A 23,354-nucleotide genomic window follows, 5' to 3' on the forward strand; every position below is an offset into this window, starting at 1 on the left:
AGTGTTATCATTCTGCATTGAGTGCCACCTAAATCTTTTACAGTCTCCCTCTGCCTACTGCCTTTAAAACAGCATTGTCTATAGTCAAAGATCAAGCAGGGTTACATGGGAAAAGAAAGTGTACCCAAAAAAGCAGCAAAAAAAAAAAAAAGTGCTTCTAGATTTCCCTGCTATTTTATCACCTCTCATCATATTATGATTAGTTTAAATATACCAAATAAAAATTAATTGAAACACAAAGTATCACATGGACCTCTCTTAACAAGGATTCCTTTGGAAAGGGCTACCACTGTTGTATCCAAAGAACTATTGTTCCAGATCTGTTTAAATGTGTTACATTACCTAAAAGCAAATTAGATTGTAACATATATTGATGGGGTGTTTCATATCAAATCAAAAAAGGATTTAATTTTTGAAATTTAAAATATTTTTTTTTATATAAAACAAAAAATATTTTTTGGTGCTCTGGTTAAAGGTGAAAAACCATCCATCCATCCATCTTTTATCCATTTCAGAATTATGGGACAAGGCATACCTTAAAAAAATGATTTATTAATTATCGAATCTGCTTAATCCAGTTCAGGGTTGTAGACATGAAGTAGGGGGCAACCCTGGATAGGATGCTAGTACCTTGAAGAGCACAACTGTTTGATAACATTATTTGAAGCTTATAAATGCAGGCAAAAAGTCCTAGTTTGTTTTCAAATGACTTTTTAACTGTAAGAATATTGATCTCCGTCGCCATCAGCTACACCCAAAACAAAAACAAATGATAATAAAGACATGGTGTGTATACCGATAATAGAGATTAAGACAGTTTGTGCAAAATAGCAACACTGTATTTTTATTAAAAACAGGAGGATTCATGTCATCCATGACAACAAATAAACAATACTTGCAAATAAGTTGCGCAATTTCACTACTCTGTGAGATGCAAAAACAACTGACAGGAAACAGCCCAAAAAGTAATAGTTGGGCGTGTATATGTATATTTTTTATGTATTACGATAAACATAAAAATAAGTGAAACAAGCACATGAGCCATGACTAAGTCTTGCTTTAGTTTAACAATAAAATTTATTTTAAGTTCTCTTACATTGAACATGCAGAACAGAAACCTCTAGAGTCAGCAATTCTAATAACACTGAAATTTGTCTAACCACTAATGCAATTCTGAAAACGAGGCACTCTGTCATTCCCAATCCACCAACTGCTGAGTTGATGTGAACAGATGTAAATCATTCAAAGATGGCTAAAAGTATGTGGTATATCAGAAGCTTTATTAGCGTGTAATGTGGTCAAGAGTTTAAATGCAGACAACTTCAATATAATTGATAATTGCAGGATGAAAAACCACACAACAAAACACTATACAACTTACAATGTTCAGTTTCCAACGATTTAATCACCATGTAATGCACACAGTGAGTAGCACTGCTGCCTCATGGATTCAGTGCTCTAGGTTAAAATTCTATGCCCAGTTATTTTCCATGAAGAGTCTGTACTTTCTTGCTGTGTCTGCATAGGTTTCTCCTTCAGTTATTCTGTTTTTACTCTCACATACTGTAACTAAGGATACATATGTGAAGTTAATTGTTGTTTCCAAACTGAAACCTGCGTGAGCCCAAGTGTGGTGTGCACATGATGATCTGGTGCCATGCCCTGGACTGATTCCAGCCTTGTGCCTAATGTTACCAGGATAGGCCCATTTACACTAAACTGAATTAAGCAGACTTAAGAATGTTACATTATAACAAAATTACAAAATAATGATTTTTATAAAACAATTTAGAAATAAGAGCACTCCATCATATACTCAAGAGTTATAATACCAAGTGAGATCCTAAGGGAGCAAGTGAAAATCTACATTGGACAAAACCCTGACAAAAATACAATCTAAAGCACAGCTCAATGTCAAAACCACAAGAGATCCAAAAACTAAGACGAAGCCCATAAGCAAGTAAATAAAAGATGTGATGAAAGAGCACCAAGATAAAACGGGGATCCGAGTTAAAGATAGTTAACAAGCAAAAACAACAGGGGGTCGGCAAGAATGTTGTGACTGGGGACAAAAAGAATGTCGTACTTGTGGTAATGGAAGTGGTGAGGGGCTTGGATGAGGTTAAGGTATGAGAGCATGGCACACATAATACCATCCATCGTGATATTTGGAATACGGAAAGCAGAAAACATTGAAGTGTACTGCTCTGGCATGGTAGAGGCTGCCATATTACCGATAGGTAATGTTTAAAGCTAATTAAAACTAGACATATGAACATAGGAAATTTCATTGGGGAGAAGAGACCATTCTGTCCATCAGGCCCTTTTGATTCGGAAATAACTATATTGTCCCATTATATTATCCAAAGTTTTTAAATGTTGTGAAGGCTTCATTTTCAACCTACTGTAGTTGTTTGAATTAGTTTCCCAAGACACTTTGTGAAAAGTGCTTACTGGATGCAGTCTTAAATGCACTTCTTCTAATTTTCCATTGGTATCTTTAAGTATGTAATTTCATAACTACGTTATCAACATTTTTGATTGCCTATGACAATTCTGAAGACTTGGAAAAATTCTCTGAACTGGTCAGTATAGGACATACCCTTTAATCCTGGGATGCTCTCGTTTGCTTGTTCACGGTACAGCACTGTGGTGTAGCGGGTCCACAGCTCAAGTCAAAAAGGCCACTTTTTAAATAAATAGTCACCGTACTCACGGCTTAGAGAGGGGACATAGTAGTGTGGCCGAAGCGGTTCCCGGGTGATTTGTGATGCGGGCGATCCTTGCTTAAGTGCACTGGTGAGGAGTCGTCCGCACCCGTAATTGTTGCCGGGAGCTGCTGATTACCACACCTGATCCACGTCCCCAGATCATATAATAGAAGCACGAGGCAGATGAAAGGGGAGAATGAAAAAAAGAATGAGAAGGGAGAAGGACGCAGGAAGGAGAAAGCTGGTGCAGGAGAGCGAGCGCAGGCTCATGCTGATTGCAGAATGCGGGGAGAGGTGAGCCCGAGTGTGGTGTTTGGCTGGCACCCGAGGGCCGACGGTAGTGGTCGCTCCTGAGGAGCACTGGTTTGGAGTAGAAGTGACCGGGAGAAGGCTGGCTCGCTGCAGCGAAGGCAGCGGGAGTTGGAGACTTGGGAAGTGGAAGCCCCAGTGTGAGCATCCTGGTCGCTGGGGAGCCCAAGTCTCAGTCTGGGTGAGCAGAACCGGAGCCAGGGTTCAAAAAGGCCACCAGACTAGTACAGGGAAGAAGGTTAGCTGCATGTAGGGTGACTCCCCTGATGCATAGCCTGGATGGGAGAGGCAGGGGAGTCACCAGTAAAAAAAAGGCACCGGGCTTTATTTTAAAAGACTGCTTCCAGCATTGTTTTAATTTCAATTTTAAAAGGATTTTTTTTTCTATTGGATTTTAGCCTCCACCTTTTACCTGTTTTTATTGTATTATTTATTTGAATATTTTTGAAGCACTGCACTTATTTATTTGAACACGGTTTTGATTTTGTTGATTTTTAAAATAAAAGCACTTTGCACTTTTTGCACCATCCCCTTGCTTCATTGTTGTGCCTCACTGTCCAGCTCATCAGTGACATTACTGACGGTGTTGGGTTCAAGTGCTCCCAGAAGCCAGATGGGAGTATGGAGTGGAACCCACATCATCACAAGCAACTAGTGTTTCTGTTTTTATTGTATGGGGTGACAAACAGCATATAGTACTCTACATATGAAGTCATTACTGCATTATATAGTTTGAATGCAACATCACTTGATTTAAATTTAAATGTTTATACATTATAATCTAATGTTTTATTTTTCCTTTTAATTTCTTCTGTACCGTGCCTGCACAGTGGCAATGGTGTGTTAGCATAAACCCCTAATCATTTTCTAAGGTTTCTTAAGGTAATTTAGCATTATTAATTTTATAATTTTTCTCTGTGTATGGCACTTGACAGTTTTCTACTTTAAACCACACTTTCCAAATGTTTGACCATTTTGAGGATCCGACAGTCCTTCTTAATTTGCTTTTGCTATGCCCAGAGTATTTATCACTCCATTTCATTTGTCATCTGAGAATTGCATAAGTTTACTAATTATGTTAGAATCATTGCCATTAATATAAATTAGAAAGAGTAACAGACCAAGCACAGAGGCACTTCATGGATGACCTCACTCCATGGGGAGGATTCTTATGTTATTTACCTCCAGCCTACTAACTAATTTATGTATGCAAGTTACCTTGGCCTCCTGTTTCAAAATTAATCTTTGGTACCGTGTCAATTGCTTCTTGGACATATAGTCACATTATGATATTTTACTTTCAGCTACAATTGAAGTTACATAGAATAAATCTAAGTAGCATTATCCAGGACCTAAAGTGATATGTCATCAACAACTGCTTGAACTGTTATGGAGGTGTGCATCATTAGAATATCCAGTGAGAGCATACACAATAGGAGAAATCCCTTGTGTCAATAACCTCATCCTGATGTCATTCATAAACAAAAGACCGTTCCCTGTGAAACAAGTTAATTAGGTACATTAGCAAAAAAAAATATTATTCTGGCCTAAAAAGTCTCAGAACATACAGTATTTTTCATTAACTCATAAACATAATAAAGTTACAAACTAAAGTTGAATCTTATCCCTCTCACCTTTTACAAGCATTACTAGTAGCAAGCCCCAAATTCAGAAGCCACACAATCCAGAATAAACATGAATCCAGAGTTGGGGCCTTCACATTTATAAACCAAGGAAAGTTGAGCAATGACCAAATATTGTGTTAACAATACCACATTTGTAATGCTCTGTGCAGCTTTTTTCACCAAAAGTCACAGCAATTCCAGAAGTTCTACGGAGAAGAGCAACTACATTGCTTATCACTATCCAGCCAGCTTAAAACTTAACATTTGCAGGCCACAAAAGCATTTACAATCCCATACAACCACATCATGACATGAAAAGAAAAATATTTATTCTCCATGTACATACCCTATTTCACAGCTTTGCACAGCATACATTTTGAACGTGCAAACACAAGTAAACTAAGCGTAAGAAACAGAACAATGGAAAAGTGAGAAACCCAGCCAAGACCTTCTACTGCCTAGTGTAACCTGCGATTGTCAAGCACTCCATCTGGTGTCAGTTCCTATCTTGCACTATAGAGGGGCAGCCTTATGTCTGCTCCAAAAACACCAGGCTAGAGCACTGTGAAGAAGCACTTGGTGTCCTTGCATTCCTGAGACGTTTGCTGCCCTCAAAGAGACAGGTCTCCAAGTTAGCCCATCAAATATCCATTCCCCTACAGAGACAATTCCCTACTGCCCTCTAGCAGGTCATCAGAAGAATACTGATCTCTTACAAGTCCTTCCCAAGCTTGCCCCTGAATGAAGAGTTTGCCTCCAGTCATCCAAGTAGAGACAGAAGGAAAAATCTGTTTTTCTGTCCATTAGCACCCTGGAGGAACAATACAAATTTCTACCCAGGTTGAACTCTGTTTCCAATTACTGGTACTCCTATTGTTGCCATAGCAAACTTACAAGACATTCCTCTTATTAGTAATTCTGCATTCCTACACCACTGCCTAATAGCAGTGCAGTGGTTCAAACCTAGTAACTGTGTGTGAAGTTTGTACTTTTCTCTTTAACACACCATAGACATACAAGTTAGGTTTACAGTGAGGCCCATGGTATCAACAAACCAAATTAAGAAGACAGCTTTAGTTATGGGACACATTGTCAGCTTGCTAGAAGTAGCATCCATTCATCCATTATCCAACCTGCTATATTATAACTACAGGTTCACGGAGGTCTGCTGGAGCCAATCCCAGCCAACACAGGGTGCAAGGCAGGGCGCCAGCCCACCGCAGGGTAGAAGAAGCAGCAGAGCAGGTATTAAAGACAAAACTGATGACCATTATGAACAAAGCTGCATATCCTCTCTATGACACATTGTCAGTAAGTACTGTTAGCCAAACAATTATTCTGGAGAAGTATGTCAGGTAACACTACTGTGGCTCCTTTATAGCTACAGCAATACATTTTCACAGTGGCTACTCTCAACATTAACAAAGTAATTTTCTTCTTTTTTGGATATAATGTTTGTGTGCATTTTACAGGGGGTGTTTTTGTTGTTTTTGTTATAATATTATGTGAGCTTCTGTACAAAGATACATTTTCACTTGAGACAAATAAAGTACTATCTGTCTATCAAGTCTGAATTATTCCCATTAAGAGTAAGCATGCTTTGTAATGGATTGGACTCCTGTCCAGGGCTGGCACCTTTCATGTGTCATGTACTCCACTCCACTGAATTCCTACACTGGATTAACTTGGTTCAGCAATGAATGAGAAATGAGCTGGTGATTTTTTATGTGTAGCTATTTCTGTTACTCATGAGGAAATAAAACTTTGCAGCAAAAGTTAGGTGTGACAACTTTTAACTTAGCACAAAAAAACATGCTGTTGCTGACTGATTGATAAAAAAAGATAATATGTGCTGCAGATTTAGCTGTAAATACACTTGACCATACAAGTAGCACCCTTGATGACTAGAGTGATCGGCCCCTTTAATTCTTGATCTCTATTGTAGTCAACACAAATAAAATGTTATGAATCCTATACTAGAGGATCTGATTGACTCTCTTCAGGAGTGCAAAATCTTGCACACACTTACATAAACTATGTTGTTAGTGTAGCTAAGTCTATAGAAATATCAGGTTGGTCTGTGGCTGCGTACATGCATCATGCATACAAAAAAGAGACAGTTGAATGGGAGTCCAAAGACATAAGGATTAAGTTGATGGGCATGTTGAATGTATTTGGTATTTAGATAATAGAAGATAACAAACATACCAAAATATAACACAAAAACATGTAACAAATGAGCAACAGAATACAACAGAAAAAGAAAAAAAGATAGAAAAAAAACTTTAAAGCTGCAACACCCATATACAGTAAACTGTGCTTCAACTACTCACATTTGGGTGTTTATTTTTTTCTTCGGTATAGCCAGCAACCCACTACTTTTTTTTTTTGCAAATGCAAATTTGGATAGGCAGTTGCCTACAGAATGATCACTATGAATCTTATGTGGCTTTTAAGTTTCAAAGTTAAATTTACCATTTAGTATTAGTGCCACTGCCTCACAGCCCCAAAAAACAGAATTCGATTGTTGGCAAAGGTAACTTCTTGTGTAGGATTTGCAGCTTCTTCTCAGGTTTTTGCTCTGAGATCTCCAGTCTTCAACCCAATATTTGAAAATCAGCAGATTACATCAACTGGCTATTCGGTATGAATGCACACAGGTGCATGCAATAGTGGGCTCAACAAGACTGGTGCTTATTATGGTCGTTTGTTTTATCTCCCACTTTGATGTAAAGTCCACTAATAAAGTACGGGCCTCCTAAAGTTTGTCACAGTTATGTGGCAGAAATGTGTTATATTTACAGGCCTAAGCAACCTTAGTGCTATAGCTGACATTTTCCATCACAGTCAGTCACATCTTCTGCAGTTAACATGTATTTGCTAATTAACGCCATGTTTAATTAGCCTTAACCTTTCCAAAACAATCCATCAGACACTTTTCCAAAATGTATTAAATTAAATATGTAATGCTCTCAGGCATTTAAGATTCTCAAGACTGTGATTGCTTATAAGGCATACAGTATATTATAATTCAAAACTGAAGCTGTTCATCGTGAATGCATAAGTCAACTATTATTCATAAGGAACACGAAAGTATGCATTAGATTCAGTTAAAACTAAAACCAAAATGGTGTGATTTCTTTGAATGCAGGAAGTGGTAAAATGAGGTATCTTATTAAACAAAGGTTTCATTCTTCAGCAAAAATGTGCCTATGGTATCATTAACAGATTAGTTTCATGTAATACTATGCTTGTTGCCATAGTCCCAAAACTCCTTGAAGTCTAAAAGGGAAAGTAGAATATAAAGTGGCATATTTCAAAACTTTTCAAATAATCCAGTGCTGCACTTAATAAACAAAAGCATGCAAGATATGAAAATAAATGAGTTGATACATGTAATGTTACAAGATCAAACTACACAATGTTCTAGCTATAAGCTTACAGCATAAAAATCAAACAAACCAATCAATCAAACAAACAAGGCTACTTTACATTTAAACTATTTTAAAGTACTGTACATTCCAATAAATGGAAAGCATATATTTGGTGAAAGGAATTGAACAGCATCCAAAAAAAACATTTTCGAAAATCAATTCCTAATCTTTAATTGCAATGAAAGGGCACAGTGGGCTGAAGCCTATACTGAAAGCAAAGGATACAAGACAGGAACAAGGAGAAAGACTTGAAGAGACCCATAACTCATACAACCTAATCTGCATGTCTTTGGGAAGTTGGACTGAAACTGGTGTGACAGAAGAAAATGGGTAAAGTGCAAATTCCACAAGGCCAGTAATTGGGAAATGGGATTTTAACCTAGGACTCAGAAGCTGTAAGGCAACATTACTAAGCACTGTAAATCCTTTAATTAAAAAAATCCTAATAAAATAATAATTAGATACTTAAAAACAAATTTTACTTGGGTTCATGCAGTATCCATAAACATGAATGAATATATTGTATATTATATCAGCCTATGAATTGTAATAATATGTTCCTTCCATTTTCTGAATTCTCTTATCTAATATAGGGTCACTGGGACTAATAGTAGCTTTCAATACAATTTTGTGTTATACTGAATTAAAAGAAGATGAATGACTTGGTAAAAACTGACTGTATTTCATTAAGAATGTCACGTCCAATATTCTTGATTCCTTTGAGGAAACCCAGGTAAACACAGAAATGTAAACAAGACCTAAACATCTGTTTCTTTCACTTCTTTAAGCAAACAACAACATAATGATTCAAGCCCAGATCTCTAAAGCTATATAACAGCAATGCTAAAAACTGAAGGAACTGAATTTAGTGGGTTTGATAAAGGATGGATGTAAGTGAAACTGCAGATAAACGGTCTAAATTTTGTGTTATGCCTGATCAGAAGGTGGATGAGAAAAACAATTGTCAAAAACCAAGTAGATGCTGAAACCAAAACTAAAAATGCATCTAGTAACCAACCCCCATATGTAACCTCAATTGTCATCGACAATGAAGCTCTTACTGCTTTAACAGTTCAGCACTAATGACACTTTGCAACTTCCCCAAAGGTTTTTTGAAGAACTTGCCCTCAATCTCAGATACAAACAGAAATCCAAACACAGTGTTGCATCTGTGATAGAACAAGTGTGGATAGCGCTTCCTAATAACTGTTCTGCCAGACTGAGTGAGGCAGGAAATGATTTTGGAATGGATCAGAAGATAAGACATTAATCAGGGAGCAGGCAAAGATTTGTAACCAGGAAGTCAAAAAACATGACTGTCAAACAAAAATCAAAATTCAGACTTGCAGCCAAAATTTATTAGCTCAAGATTAGTTTTACAAGAACATTATATAAAGAAATGTACGCTATGCAGTTTGTTTTTTACATAAACTTGGATAATTAGGAAGAGGATAGTGTGACCTTTATACCATCTTGATGGTGATGCCGTGCAGAAAGCAGTTCCGGTACACTGAAACTCAGTAGCAACTGCTCCACAAAATGGTGGTGTGTGCCATAAACAGAATAGCATTTAAAAAATAAAAAAAAAAAGTTAACTATAATAAATTTTATAATAAAAAATAAGTCAAGCAAAAATCTTTATGTTTCAAAACCTAATATGAGCATTCACCAAGCACTTTTAGTGCGTTTTCTTAGAAATTCAGTAGCTACTGCTACACAAGATGGGGGCGCATGCCTTCAACTAAACAGCATACAGAGGCCAAAATAATTTAACTAAAATAAATACATTTTAAATGAAAAAAAAAAAAAAAGAAAATCTCTGTGTTTCAAAACCTGATATGAACATGAAAACATCTATCAAAATACAACAGGAAAGCCAAAAAAATGTAAATTGTAACCAAGTCATAACACGGGCCACAGAATATTGGCAACCAAACTACAATATTGTGTTGCCCCATGAAAACAAAAAAAGGTGACCCAGCAACCATAGAACAACGTTAAATAAATTAAATTTATTCTAGAACCACAATATGAATGAAAAAATCCTTTGAGGTGCAAAATCCATAATGAGACATACCAGATGATCAAAATAATTTTGCAGAAACATAAAAACCCAAAGTATTCTTAATTACAACAATTTTATGAAAGGGATTAGTACAGTGGACACAGAATGTTACTTTAACATGATTTTGCATAAACATGAAAAAGTTTTTCTTCACACAGAGAACCATAAACATATGGCAGAGCTTTAGTAGTGTGGCAGACAATGGGACTTTAGGGATTGTCAATACTAGACTTGTTATGAGCAATTAAGAGAATAGGATTGGAAAATTTTTGTTGGGTGGAATGGAATGTTCTCATCAAAATTTTTCAAATGTTCTAATTTGAACTGTGCAAATCACTTTATTATACACATTCTATGTGTGTTTTCAACCCAAAGCCTAATTGTTTGCAAATATTGATCAAATCTTGGCTTACATGTTTCAAAGTAGTTACTCCTTGGCCTGCATCATTAGTTTGCCATACACCAATCAGACACAGCATTAAAACCAGTGACAGGAAGTGAATAATATTAATAATCTCATTACAATGGCACCTGTCATGGGGTGGGATATATTAGGCAGCAAGTGAACAGTCAGTTCTAGAAGGTGATGAGTTGGAATCAGGGAAAACCGTCAAGCGTAAGGATCTGAGTGACTTTGACATAGGGCAGATTGCAATGCCTAGACAAGTGTGACAAAGTATCTCCAAAATTGCACGTCTTGTGGGGTGTTCCAGTCCATGGAAGGACAACCAGTGAACCAGCGACAGGGTCATGGGTGCACATGCCTCATTGATGTGTTTGGGGAGCGAAGTTCAGACCGTTTGATCCAATCTCACAGAGATGCTACTGTAATAAAGACTGCCAAAAAACTTAATGCTGGCCATAAGAGAAATGTGTCACAACACACGGTGCACAGCAGCTTGCTGCATACTGGGTCGCATAGCCACAAACTGGTATCAGGGTACATTTGGCATGTGCACGTCAGAACTGGACCAACGAGCCTTGGAAGAAGGTGTCCTGGTCTGATGAATCATGTTTTCCTTTAGATCATGTGGACAGCTGGGTATGTGTGCAATGTTTACATGGGGAAGTGGAGGTAGCAGGATGCACTATGGGAAAAAGTCAATCCGACGGAGGCAGTGGGATGTTCTGAATAAAGTTCTGCTGGGAAACCTTGGGGATTGCCTCCTGGCTTTCATGTGAATGTTACTTTGACATGTACCACCTACCTAATGATTGTTGCAGACAACAAGTATTCCCTGATGGCAGTGATCACTTTCAGCAGGCTAATGAGCCCTACCACACTGCACAAATTGTTCTCAAATGGTTTGAAGAAAATTACAAAGGTAAATGTTAACTTGGCCTCCAAATTCCCCAGATCTAATTCTGATCAAGCACCTTGTAGGATGTACTGTTGAAACAAGTTTGATCCATGGAGGCCCCATCTTGCAACTTACAGGACTTAAATGTATCTGCTGCTAATTTCTTGGTGGCAGATGTCATACCTCAGGACAACTCCAGAGGTCTTGTGGAGTCCATGCCTTGATGGGTCAGAGCTGCTATGATGGCATGGAGAAACTATACAATATTAGGCAGCTGGTTTTAATGTTATAGCTAATAGTAATATACTGTATGTAAAGACCTTATTCAAACTATACAAAATATAGTGCAGTGTGTTGGAGAATTTTCATGGTTTGACACCAACTAGTATCATTACTACTATATATGTGACAGTTGATATCACCTAACACATCTTATAAAATCAAAATACTTTCCAAAGGTTTACATTTAAATACAGAATGTGTTTACTTAATTTTAAAGGCAATGGCACAGGTAGATTAAGAGAACTGGTCAAGGCTAACACAGAGGAAGTCAAAAGCATGGGCTGAACGACCATCCTCATCATACATCCTCATTGTTACATCACACTTTCTTAATTCTGTTTATTGGAAACTAAGAGACTGTTGATTGTCTCTTTGAGCTATTAATTGATGTATGGAAATGAGTGCAGTGCTGCTGGGTTAATTTCTCCTTTGAAGACTTTAAAGAAGAAGTTGTAATTGGTCTATTTAAATGTAATATCAAAATGTGTTAGTTTAATATCTAAAAAAAGGAGAAGGGATATTTTAATTATATGCAAACATGTACAAATACTGTAACTCTGTTCTTTATCTGATATTTCAAATTGCTTAAAAAATAAACCTAGATAGATTGTGGACAACATTGCATAACCTCATAAATAATCTGAACGAGGAAGCATTGAAACTGAAGAATTATTAACTGCTTTAATGTCAGTGCTAGTTTTTGTTCTGTTTTCAGCAAGTCACAGGCGGCTATTTACACAGTGCACTGTATGGCGAGGTAGCAGTGATTTGTACATTTTAAAAAAAAGAAAGAAAAAATAAATATAACAAGGTATTTTAAGCATGATGAACCCATGCACTTCACATTCCTGTGATGCTTTTTCCCCTGCCATTTTAAAGTCTGCTGAACCTATTTAAATCATTTCTTTCTAAGTCTTTCTGACAGCTGATTTATCACTCTGTGCCACTTACTCTCAGTTCAGCTTTAACTAAATGTTCGCCTTGCTGCCACACAACTTAAGAGTGGCATACCAGTTAAACTGACATTTTCCTGTATAGTTAAATACTTTTAAAATGTTCACTACATTAACACCAGGGAAGATGCAAAGGGTGGCAGCAGGACTGGGGAAAGGGAAAATAAGAATACAGTGACTGCAGCATTAGAAAGTACATTCTAATCTGAGGGTCTTGCAGTTGATTTAGGATGTCAGTTATGATCCTCCAGAAGATGGTTCAGTAGATTTGGGACATCTACAAGACTGCTACAGTTATGCATTGTTTATTAGTATCCAAAATAATCATAACAAAACACTTGGAGTACTTTAGCATGAATTATACATAAGATGATTGCATCCAATCAACCTATCACGTTATTGTATCTTAAACCTGTTATCAGAAAACCATATTCTCAGACTGTTTTTTTTATTCAGTCACATTTAAGATGACCAAAAAAACATACACATCAAAACTTTATTGCATTATTTCATTAGCACCAATTAAAGGGTAAATACATCATTACTAGAAAGAAACCTTTCCATCACATAAAACATTCTATAGCAAAGTAAGCACTGATAAAGATCCTGAGGATGTTCATGCTGGCGTGAACAGATTATTTCAATTTAAAATGAAATTTGAGTCTGCTTCTACAAGCACAAGGCTTGGAGGAAATGGTGACCTCACAAAGCCGGAGACAGACAAGGGAGTCGGCAGAAAAATAAAGGCAAGCTCTACTGTATTGACATTCATTTGACCCTTTTGAATTTCCCTCCCGGTTAACCCAATAAAAGCATTACACTAATTTATAATAATATAATATTTTCAAATCTGCTTAATCCAATTCAGCAACAGAGAGTTAGGCACTAACCCGGGTGCAAGGCAGAAATTATCCCTAGATGGGACATCAGTCAGTTGCACACTAGTTTAATATCAATAACAATAGGAGTGAGAGATGATTTTTGATTTTGATTTGATATTATGCAGTGCGTAGCATTAGCACCTCCTGAATTTAACATTCTGGGTTGGAATCCTGACACTGTCTGTGTGAAGTCTGAATACTTTCCCAGTGTCTAAGGGTTTAGGTCTGGCTACTCTGGTTTTCCTCCCACATCTTCAAAGGCATGCAGGTTAAGTAAACTGATAATTCCAAATTAACCCAGCGTGAGTGTGAGAGTTAGCTCTAACTATATGCATGAGTTGGCCCTTTTATTGACCAGCAGGCCATTTCTTTCATTGCACTAAATGGCTCCAGGTTCTCACAACTCCTTATTAAGCATATTTCACAATAGTATGTTATTTATTATTATACATAACTTACGCAACATATTTTTTTAACCTTAGGAAGATTAATTTCATAAATTTACATTCAGCATATAGTCCTCATGAAGACTTGGTATCTAAAACATTTTACTTCTAAGCTTCTCTTTGTTTATTAGTACAGATTTTTTTCTTTCTGATGTGATACCTTTTGGAACTCTTCATATACTCTTTCAATCACTGATGGACATCCAAATATAAATTCTGGTAATCATTGCACTTTGACAATTTTACCATTAGCTTGAAGCATCACTGCTCCAGTGGCTAAGAATAATAATGTAGATAACAAACATTATAAAAACACATTTTAATAAAATTAAGTAACATTTTTAAGTTATTTAAAATGTTCAAAATGACCATGTTTTAGCCCCACAGCTTCAAGAGTGTCTAAAACCCCATTAGCCCTGTATTACTAATATCAAAGTTAAAACAGATACACAGATTATTAGTAGCATGCTTTGTATTTGTCTGTACTGACTCGTGGCTACTCAGTGTTTTTATTTATGAAATGACAAGGATATAATCATAGTCAGAAAACCAAAGCAAAGTCAATACCAGAAGAACCAAAAAAAAACCATCATCAAAGCCAAAATGCCAACCGAAGGAATAGTAATTGAAAAAGAGCTGCAAGGGTCAATAACAAAGTAAGAAAGTAAATCACATGAAATGGTACATTTTTATGCAATCTTGGAAAGTGAATGAGTCTAAAGGCAATTCTTTATCTCATCACGCAACATTACGTCAACAATCGTGCACTTCCCAAAGGATCATGGGAAATTGCCATTCCAATGAAGCGAACTAAAATATCTCAAACATGGAGACGTCCATTAATGGAATGGAATGGCATTAGAAATTATGTTAGAATGATTAAGGCAGCAATTCAAATAACTAATAGCACAATTAGACTCCATGTGTTAAAAAAAAACCAAAACAACAAGACAGTTTTTAGTTTTAACTATAAATAAAAACCTAGGAAAAAATAAAGAATATTGTAAATCATAACATTGTCATGTTATTTTCTTTCCAATTTGTGATTTTTCAAAAGATCCATTTGTCAGGATTTTCTAAGTTGATTTAAGGCCTGCAGATGCTAAAAATTATACCACTCCTCAGTTGCTGGAGTGGTCACCTTAAGTGAACTGCAATGCATGACTAAGTACAAGATTCCTTCTGTGTTTTCACACTGATTCCACTGATTGTTCCTGTAATCTTGAAGGTTGGTCTATGGGTGCTTAGGTTTATCTTCCTACATTCCAATGACTAAGGTTAAGCTGACTGGCAACTCTAAGATGGTTTAGTATAAGTGGGCGTGCGTGTGCTTGCGAGTATGCACAGCATTCAGGTGGCACCCAACGCAGTGCTGCTTCTTGCTATATGTATTGTGTTACTGGGAATAACTTCTCCCTGCCTCCCTACAAATTAAAACAGGTTTAGTAAACTTCAAGACTTATTAAACACAAACTGCTATGCTAGTTTTTTATTTTTAAGTTATGCTTGAATCTGCCAAAAAGCAGCTCTTATACGGTTTGTTAATCTTATCTTTAGACTTATTGACATTTTCAATCGAATGAGTACCAGCAAACATTTTAAAACTTAGGCTGTTACTCAACAAAGTGTGAAAATGCCCACTCAATTTTAAAAAGGATCTACTTGACAAGAAGAAAAAGAAGAGATTCACAAAGGAATCAAGATGCACACAGAACCCAAGAGTATGAAGTTCTAACTTCCACATACAACCAAACATGAACATACTAATTTCCCATACACACATAGTACTAATAAAACAGCTTTGGCAGAAACCTGTACAAAGACTTTTACAAAATGTGGTGAAATTGATCAGCCATGGTTTTATTATGAACTTCAATGTATTTATCAAGCTTCAATGTATTTATTATTCTGTGGCTTTGTGGCCAAACACAAACTCACACACCCAAACCCTCGAAAAATAGCACTCGGGTTTCTTCCCACAATCCAATAACTTACATTTTAGGTTAACTGGTAACTCTACGCCGCTGGTGTGCTTTGCCTTTTGGACTAGCACTCTTTCATTGGCTGGTTCCTGTCTTGTGATTAGTGCACAAGTACAGACTACAGTCCTAAGCACAAACACCCAAATATACAAAAGATTCATGTTACGAGGACAAAGTGTAACATGTGTTAGTTATGATCGGCTCATGAATCTTGACAATCAAAACATGCAGAACAACATTAATCGCCACATTCATGCGAATGTGTATCTGTTAAGAATGTGGCATACAGTTAAGCAGTCCCGAAAATGGTACAGAATTAGCAACTTTGGTAATTAGATTGTTTGCAGACGAATATATTTTCCATTCATCCCAGAGCTTAACATTCCCTATTTCTCAAAAACAGACAACATCCATTCATTTATTTATCAAGCATACTTGCTTTGTCCAATTCAGGGTCACAGTGGTGAGAGCCTATCCTGACAGCAAACAAACGTGAATGGTAAACCAGTTCCACACATGCTTAAAATAATAATTACAAACTTATAAAACAGAAGGCAAGTGTAACACTTCAAAAATGTGCTTTTTCTTATTGCACAACTGGATTCATTTCTCTAGTTAAAGAGACTACGGGCACAAATTCTTGTCCAGTATCTCAACTCTTCGGTAGAAGTTGCATTTTTGATGAAATGAAATGAAATGAAATATATAAACCTTTCATCTACATTAGTCTAAATTAAAAATGTATATCTTCTTGGTGATAGTAGGTCTGTAATTTACACAGAGGGGAGAAGAATGGAGTAATGAGATTGGTGGTTTTCTTGCTGTGATGCTCTACTGAGAAAATGCGCCACACTGTAAACAATGCAAAACACATCCCCATGGTGAAAGAGTAGGCGTTTAGGGAAGAGTCAGCCTTGACCTGCAGAATTGCTTGACCTATGTATAACTGAATACAATTTTAAGCTTGACTTCACACCAAAATCAAAATAGGAAAGGCTTTTTCTTGCTTGGAGGATTGGGGATTCCCCCTTGTTGGCCAGTTTATTGGGCATCCTTGGCCTGAACACTTCAACACGTGTACTGTATTAAAAATGTATTACATAGTTAAGGGATGAAAGCTCCAAAGAAATGTTACTGAAGCTTTGTAGGTCACATGAATTTTCCGTTAGTTCAGCAGATGGTCGCTCATTCTTCTCTATCCACTGTATTCTCATTTTTTTCTATTTTCCCGGTAAAAGGTTGCCATGATAATTTGAAATAAAGAAACACTTTGTACCAGAACGGCTTCAATCACAAGACTTTATGCCATGCAGAATGTGGCTACAGAGAACATTTTTACAATCTTCACTTACTACTGAAACATGGAGGACCTTGTTCAGCTGAAGGTGGTAATATCTGAAAAAACACACCAATGGTGCTTCTGTGTGTTCCTTAAGGCAGGTCAAAGCTAGCCCCTAGTCCTAAGAAGTGGGCAGCTATGAGGCTAAAATACAGGTTATTTAAATGTCTAGAATTGTATTTTGATGTCAATACCACAGAGGTCACAATGATTTGATTCAAATCTTGATAGTTTCACAGTTGTGAAAGCCAATACAGAAGGCGGACAGTAGATTGGTCACTCCCACAGGAGAATCAATTGTCTTATTGAAACTAATATTACAACCACAAAGATTTATTCAATATTCTGGAAACTACCAGTTCTCTCACACACCTTACACATACAAGTGTTGTATCAAAATTGCCAAGATGGCTTTACCATCCACAAATTACCATTGCCAGCAATTTAAGAATATCCTGCTATTTTCAAAGAACCTAATGAATGAACAAGCACCCATACAGAATGGTGCACTTTTATTTATCTGGCAATTCTATACCTTCACATTCAGAAACACCATATATATGACATTAATACAGTGGAGGAGTATTTGACCTACTCTACCACTGTGGAAGCACTGATATGCCTCAGTACTCTTGTTCTCGTTGTTTCATTCTTTAGTGCTGATGGAGTGACAAAGCAATTACAGATATACCTATCTATTTCCTTGAGGCCAGTTGCGTAAATCATCCTCCAAGTTTGTCAGCCACCGTGGAACTGAGACCATTACTCAATCCAATCTTAATAACTGGAAATGTGCTCACATACTGTCCATATCTTTAAAGTTGTGTTGTTTGACACAGGAAATTCTAACACAAAAAATCATACAGTCTTCTCCATGAAATGTCAGAGATTACAAATAAGGTGGATAGCCGAGCTGATCAGAATGAATTCACAGTTTTGAGCCCAAGAGTTGGGTATTTTGCTGGTCTAGCACAAATAATTTACAGTTTTCAACAGAATGAATTAACTAAAAGCAAGTTTGGTTAATGGGGAACAACCAATGGTGATTGAAAGAAGTAGGCCAGACATCCTGACTACACATTTAGCCTTAAACAGATTTTCATCATTTTACAGCAGAGAACAAATGCCAGTCATCTTATTTATTTAAACAAAATTATGCCTCTCAGTGTCTGGGATGTCTGAGGAATGTTCAATTATTTGACTTTTGTAAAGCTACTTCTATAAATACACACTACATATTTTCCTCCTTCTTTGATTCTTTGAGTATTTTAAGACAATCAAAATATTTTCTCAGTTTATTCAAAGAATTCCTAAATTTATTATGGACTTCTGGAAAACTTCTATTTTAACCGGTCAATGTTGTTAAGCCAGATTCAAAGAAACAGGAATTAGACTGACATAAGTTCCAGTTAATATAAATTATATACATATACTATATTACATGCCACTAGCTACAGTACATTACCTATCAAAGACATGTAATAGAATAAATTTAAAAATATTTGATATCTCTTTTACGTGTGCCTTCAGCGTTTTTTGTACGCCTTTCTTCTGTATCCTATCTGTTTTTGGAGGCTCCCATTACCTGCTGTTAAAACATCATTTGTCTTCTTGCAAATATTTTGTCTTTGAAGGAGCCTCTCAGCATTCCTCCTACACTTTCCTCATTATCCTCGTGTGTCTCATCCTCTTTGTGCTCAGTGTTTCCTCTCTCAATTGTGTTTGAATGAGCAACCAAATCTAAACTAACCATCAAACCAAAACCAAACTGATCAATCTTATTGATCGGAGGGTCCAGTCGGGGTCTCTCTCTCTCTCTCCCTCTCTCTCTCCCACACACAAAAAATAGTGTTTTATTATATAAAGTAGTAAATAGATAAGCTAAACATGTTTCACCATTTGAAATTTATACAGTAATACTGAGACAAACATTCCCAAGATTCATTAATATATTATCAAGATACTAATTGCAATACAAAAGCATGGACAATCTCAACCAGTAATTCTTTACATTAATATTGGAAAATAATAACAATAAAATAACACTAAGATAGATAACATAAATAACATAACAATAATGATTACTGTATGCAGGAAGAGCAAAAAAACAAAAGAATAGTAACTATCTTTCACAAATCTATAAAATTAGAACCAGCATCCACAAAGTGTAGATGTGGGGTGCTGGAATGGCTTTTAGGAGGAAAAAAACGCCTTAATTGTCCCTGAAACTTTCCATGGCACTAACAGACATTCTTTGAGCAGACTACTGTATAAACTAAATAGTGGTGCTCTGCACAATTTAGATGAAGGTGGTAATTTCCCCTTGAGGATTAATAAAGTATCTATCTATCTAAACTACTTGCTAGGGTGTCAAGGTACCACTAGGTGGCAATAGTCCTTGATGGTTATAGTGAATCAGACATGACCCATGACCTGGAAGTGACCCCAGAGTGCTATTTAAATGACAGCCGCAATTACCTGGGAGAATGGATATGCGGGGTACCGAATGAGGACTTTTTGGAGAGTTTTGCCACATATGAAGACAATTACGAGCAGTAAAGAGGAGGATTAAAGCTATCCTGTTGCATTTGGTAACATTTCTTTGTTCTGGTGTTTTTCTTATTTTTCTAAAACGCCCACTGCCCTTCGCTTGTATTTTTTGAGAACCAAAGATAAAAAACATTCTAATCACATAAAACTAGCCATTTGTTTATTGCCAGAAACTGTCGCACTTGTTTAAAAAGCATGAGGTTAGTTTGCCAATCCAAATTACTTTTTTTTCCTCAGTAACATTTGATATTTCTAATAATATAATGATATTTATAAATATACTATTCCAAATTTTTGTGAAGCGTAGCAAGTCCATAAATCTTTACGTAAGTGAATGGTATGTATTTACTGACCTAATCCGTGCTTTTCTTAACCGACTGAATCCAATTTAAAGGTCGGATGTGGCCGGAGTTTATCCTGTCAAGCAGCTATGATAATAGGCGCATGAAAAAAATAACCGCACTTACAAATATCTGCACTGACTATTCGTCCCTCTTTTTAAATGACTGCAAATTAAACCACACCGTTGTCTTCTTCACATTTTACCGCACTTGTACAAAGCCACTGTGAACAACAGTGTTTCTGATCCTAGGGAAATTCATAAAACTGTGCCTAGGATATACGTTCGTGCATGTGTGTATTAATCATGTTTACCTTAAAATTGATTCTGTCAGAAAATTTACAGCAAGCACAATATTTTAAAGTACTAGGATTTAATCCTAACAGTCTTGTTTTAGGCAATAGCATAAATTCCGTGCAGAACGTCTTTTGGTTATTTTTTCTCCGGCGTTTTTCAAATTAAATGGATTACACAATGTATCGGGGTCTACGTTTTCATGCACCCTCGCAGAAAACCTAACATGTCACGTAGCTGTCTCCCAAGGCCATAATCTGGTGTTTGGCAAATCCCGTATTCATCCTTAAAATACAATGTGTGCCGCTTCTATACATTTTTGCGCTAACCTTACAATACCATCTACTTAACTGAAGTCCGTCACTTCTGCCCATTATTAATGGCCTCGTTGCTCCTTAATGTAACTAAAAAATGAAAGGTAAACTAAGTACCCTGGCAAGATTATGCCACCATATCCGTCTCACCCCGGGGCTCTTGACTCTTCTCTTTTTGTGACTAATACATGTTGGAGATAAAATAACACCATAATGGATCTCAGCCTTCTTCACAGCAGTTGAGATCCCTGATCAGATTTCCAATGATTGACTCTACAGATCGCAACCCGCCTTAGTAAAAATCCTCTTCCTGATCCCTACCGTGTATACCCATTAGAACACAATATGGAATATGCTGCACGTACTAGAACTACAGCTCTTCATTTAAATGTCCATCCATCCATTATCCAACCCGCTATATCCTAACTACAGGGTCACGGGGGTCTGCTGGAGCCAATCCCAGCCAAAACAGGACGCAAGTCATTTAAATGTATATTTTTAAAATTAAACTAGAAAGTGATGCGAGGGCAGGGGTGACGACTATAAATTGGAGTCTGAACTTTAAACCACGATTGTTCCACGTATCTAAAAAAAGATAAAATTGTTATATTATTGAACAAGATCCGCTAAAATCTTTCCAATCATCTCGACAAATGTACCCATATTAATAAGCGTATATCAAATCATATGGCCTTGTCACGTAATTTAACAGCCAGGAAAGAACAAAAATCACATGACAACCAGGTCCACAAAAATTCTTGGGCTAGGAATTCCCATAGTTTTGTATTAACAATTAAACGTTTTAGAGGTTTCCTGCTACACTGCGCGCGCACATGAAATCACATCCAAGGTACTTCACTTCAAGTCTTAAAGTGCTCGAAAAACTCATCCACTCAAGCGCTGCCCAATTAACATTACGGGGCAACTGAACTGCTTTTCCGTTAAACCATTTACACGACTTAACGTATAGTGTCCTATTGACCGACTCTTTAAGACAGTCGCCAGTTTAACTTTCTGTACGAGCATAAGAGAATATTTTAAATGCAATTTGTTACAACTTTGTTATATCTTATATAAAAAACTGGCCTTTTTCTGTTTAAAAAAAAAAAAAATTGTCTCTGGTAGTTTTATCGAGAGTACATGCACAATAGCAGTAGCAAATAAACTAAACCTATACCTCAAAACAGGTTTAAATGTAGTTATTTGTAGAAGCCGGACCCATCTCTTGCAAGGATATAGCAATTCACAAACCCACAAAAAGTTCGATCAGCAGGTTTTCATTCTCCCAGCATGATTAGAGAAATCAAAAAACTGTTTTTCAAAACCTGTCTAAAGATCCCTTTTAATGCTCTCGAGTGGCATAAAATATTTCCGTACATCGGAAACTACATCTGCGATCACCCAGCTTTTGACACAGAAACTCACCAGCAATCCGTTCTATGTTTGGTAGCGATCCCAAGTAAACAGACGAATTTTCTCGCTGTCAAATATGGATTTGACACACCAAGACATTTTCAAGGATCACTGCAGGTCTACACATAAGACTGACATAAAACTAAGTATAATAACCAAAAAAGAAACGTGTTTCCTTAAGCGATCGGTTGCGATGGAATAACGAGAGTAACACAAACATTTCAAGCTCAAGTAAGTTGCTCCAGAACAATTCACTATTGTGGCTCAATCTCACACACATATATGATGTACATATACGAATCCACGAATGTGCGCTGCGTGCTCCGAAGCTCGTACCTGTATTGAACTGAGATCACTTCCAGCAGAGGTCCGGCTGCCCCATTCTCGGCACTGATATCCACGCTGCCTTTGCCACAGTGCAACGGATCCTGAGCACCGACAGGACTGAGAGGGGGGCTGCTTAGCGGACTGCCCTGAAGCACATCGTGTCGGATCGACCTTGGTGAGGTGGGCTGGAAGCCGCGAGGTGAAGTAGCAGACGAAGATACTTTCGTCCCGGGATCACACTCGTTCGTTAGCGGCAGCAGCAGCAGCAACTGCTCGGGTTTCTCCAGATCTACACTCCGGACTTTGCGCAGCTCCTTCCGCCTCCACTGGGATGATTCCCCTCGAGTCACCCCGAGGCTGCTGCTGCTGCTACTATTGCACTGAGAAGAATGATTACTGTTATTCAACTCCTTTGCTCCCGACGACGAGGTCCGGCTCCCCGCCGCCGCCGCCATTTTCTGTCCCCGAGCTTATCATTCAGGCTCTTTGGGAGAGGGAGTGGAGGGAATTAAGGGAAGAGGAGGAGGAGCATCGCGGGACCTGGCCGTGCTGTTTACATACGATCCCCGTAAAGAGCGTAACGAGAGCCACCAAGAATTTAACCCTCAGCGAATGTGAGGGCAGGACGTCAACAATGGAGAAGGAGGGGGTGGGATTCACAGAAAAGCACTTTTCTTTGTTATGGACAAAAGTTAGAGAAGAGTTGCCGCCTGAGCAGCACGTTGCACTGTTTGCGCACGAGCGCGGGGAATGTCGCGTGGAGGTGTCTTTAGTGTCGGGATGCGGGA

The 23,354-nt window shown here is 37.4% G+C and overlaps 1 protein-coding gene across 1 annotated transcript in view; it reads right to left on the minus strand.

The window, feature by feature from the left end:
- map3k1 (mitogen-activated protein kinase kinase kinase 1, E3 ubiquitin protein ligase) overlaps positions 1-23,137 on the minus strand; it is a 122,431-nt gene extending 99,294 nt beyond the window's left edge. Inside the window, exon 1 of the mRNA XM_039758753.1 lies at positions 22,576-23,137. Within this exon, the coding sequence (XP_039614687.1) occupies positions 22,576-23,021 (446 nt within the window). The 5' untranslated portion in view covers positions 23,022-23,137. The remainder of the gene's footprint in view (positions 1-22,575) is intronic.
- Between the last annotated feature and the right edge of the window lie 217 nt (positions 23,138-23,354).

Source organism: Polypterus senegalus, chromosome 7 (genome assembly GCF_016835505.1).
Source record: "Polypterus senegalus isolate Bchr_013 chromosome 7, ASM1683550v1, whole genome shotgun sequence".
Lineage (NCBI taxonomy): Eukaryota > Metazoa > Chordata > Cladistia > Polypteriformes > Polypteridae > Polypterus > Polypterus senegalus.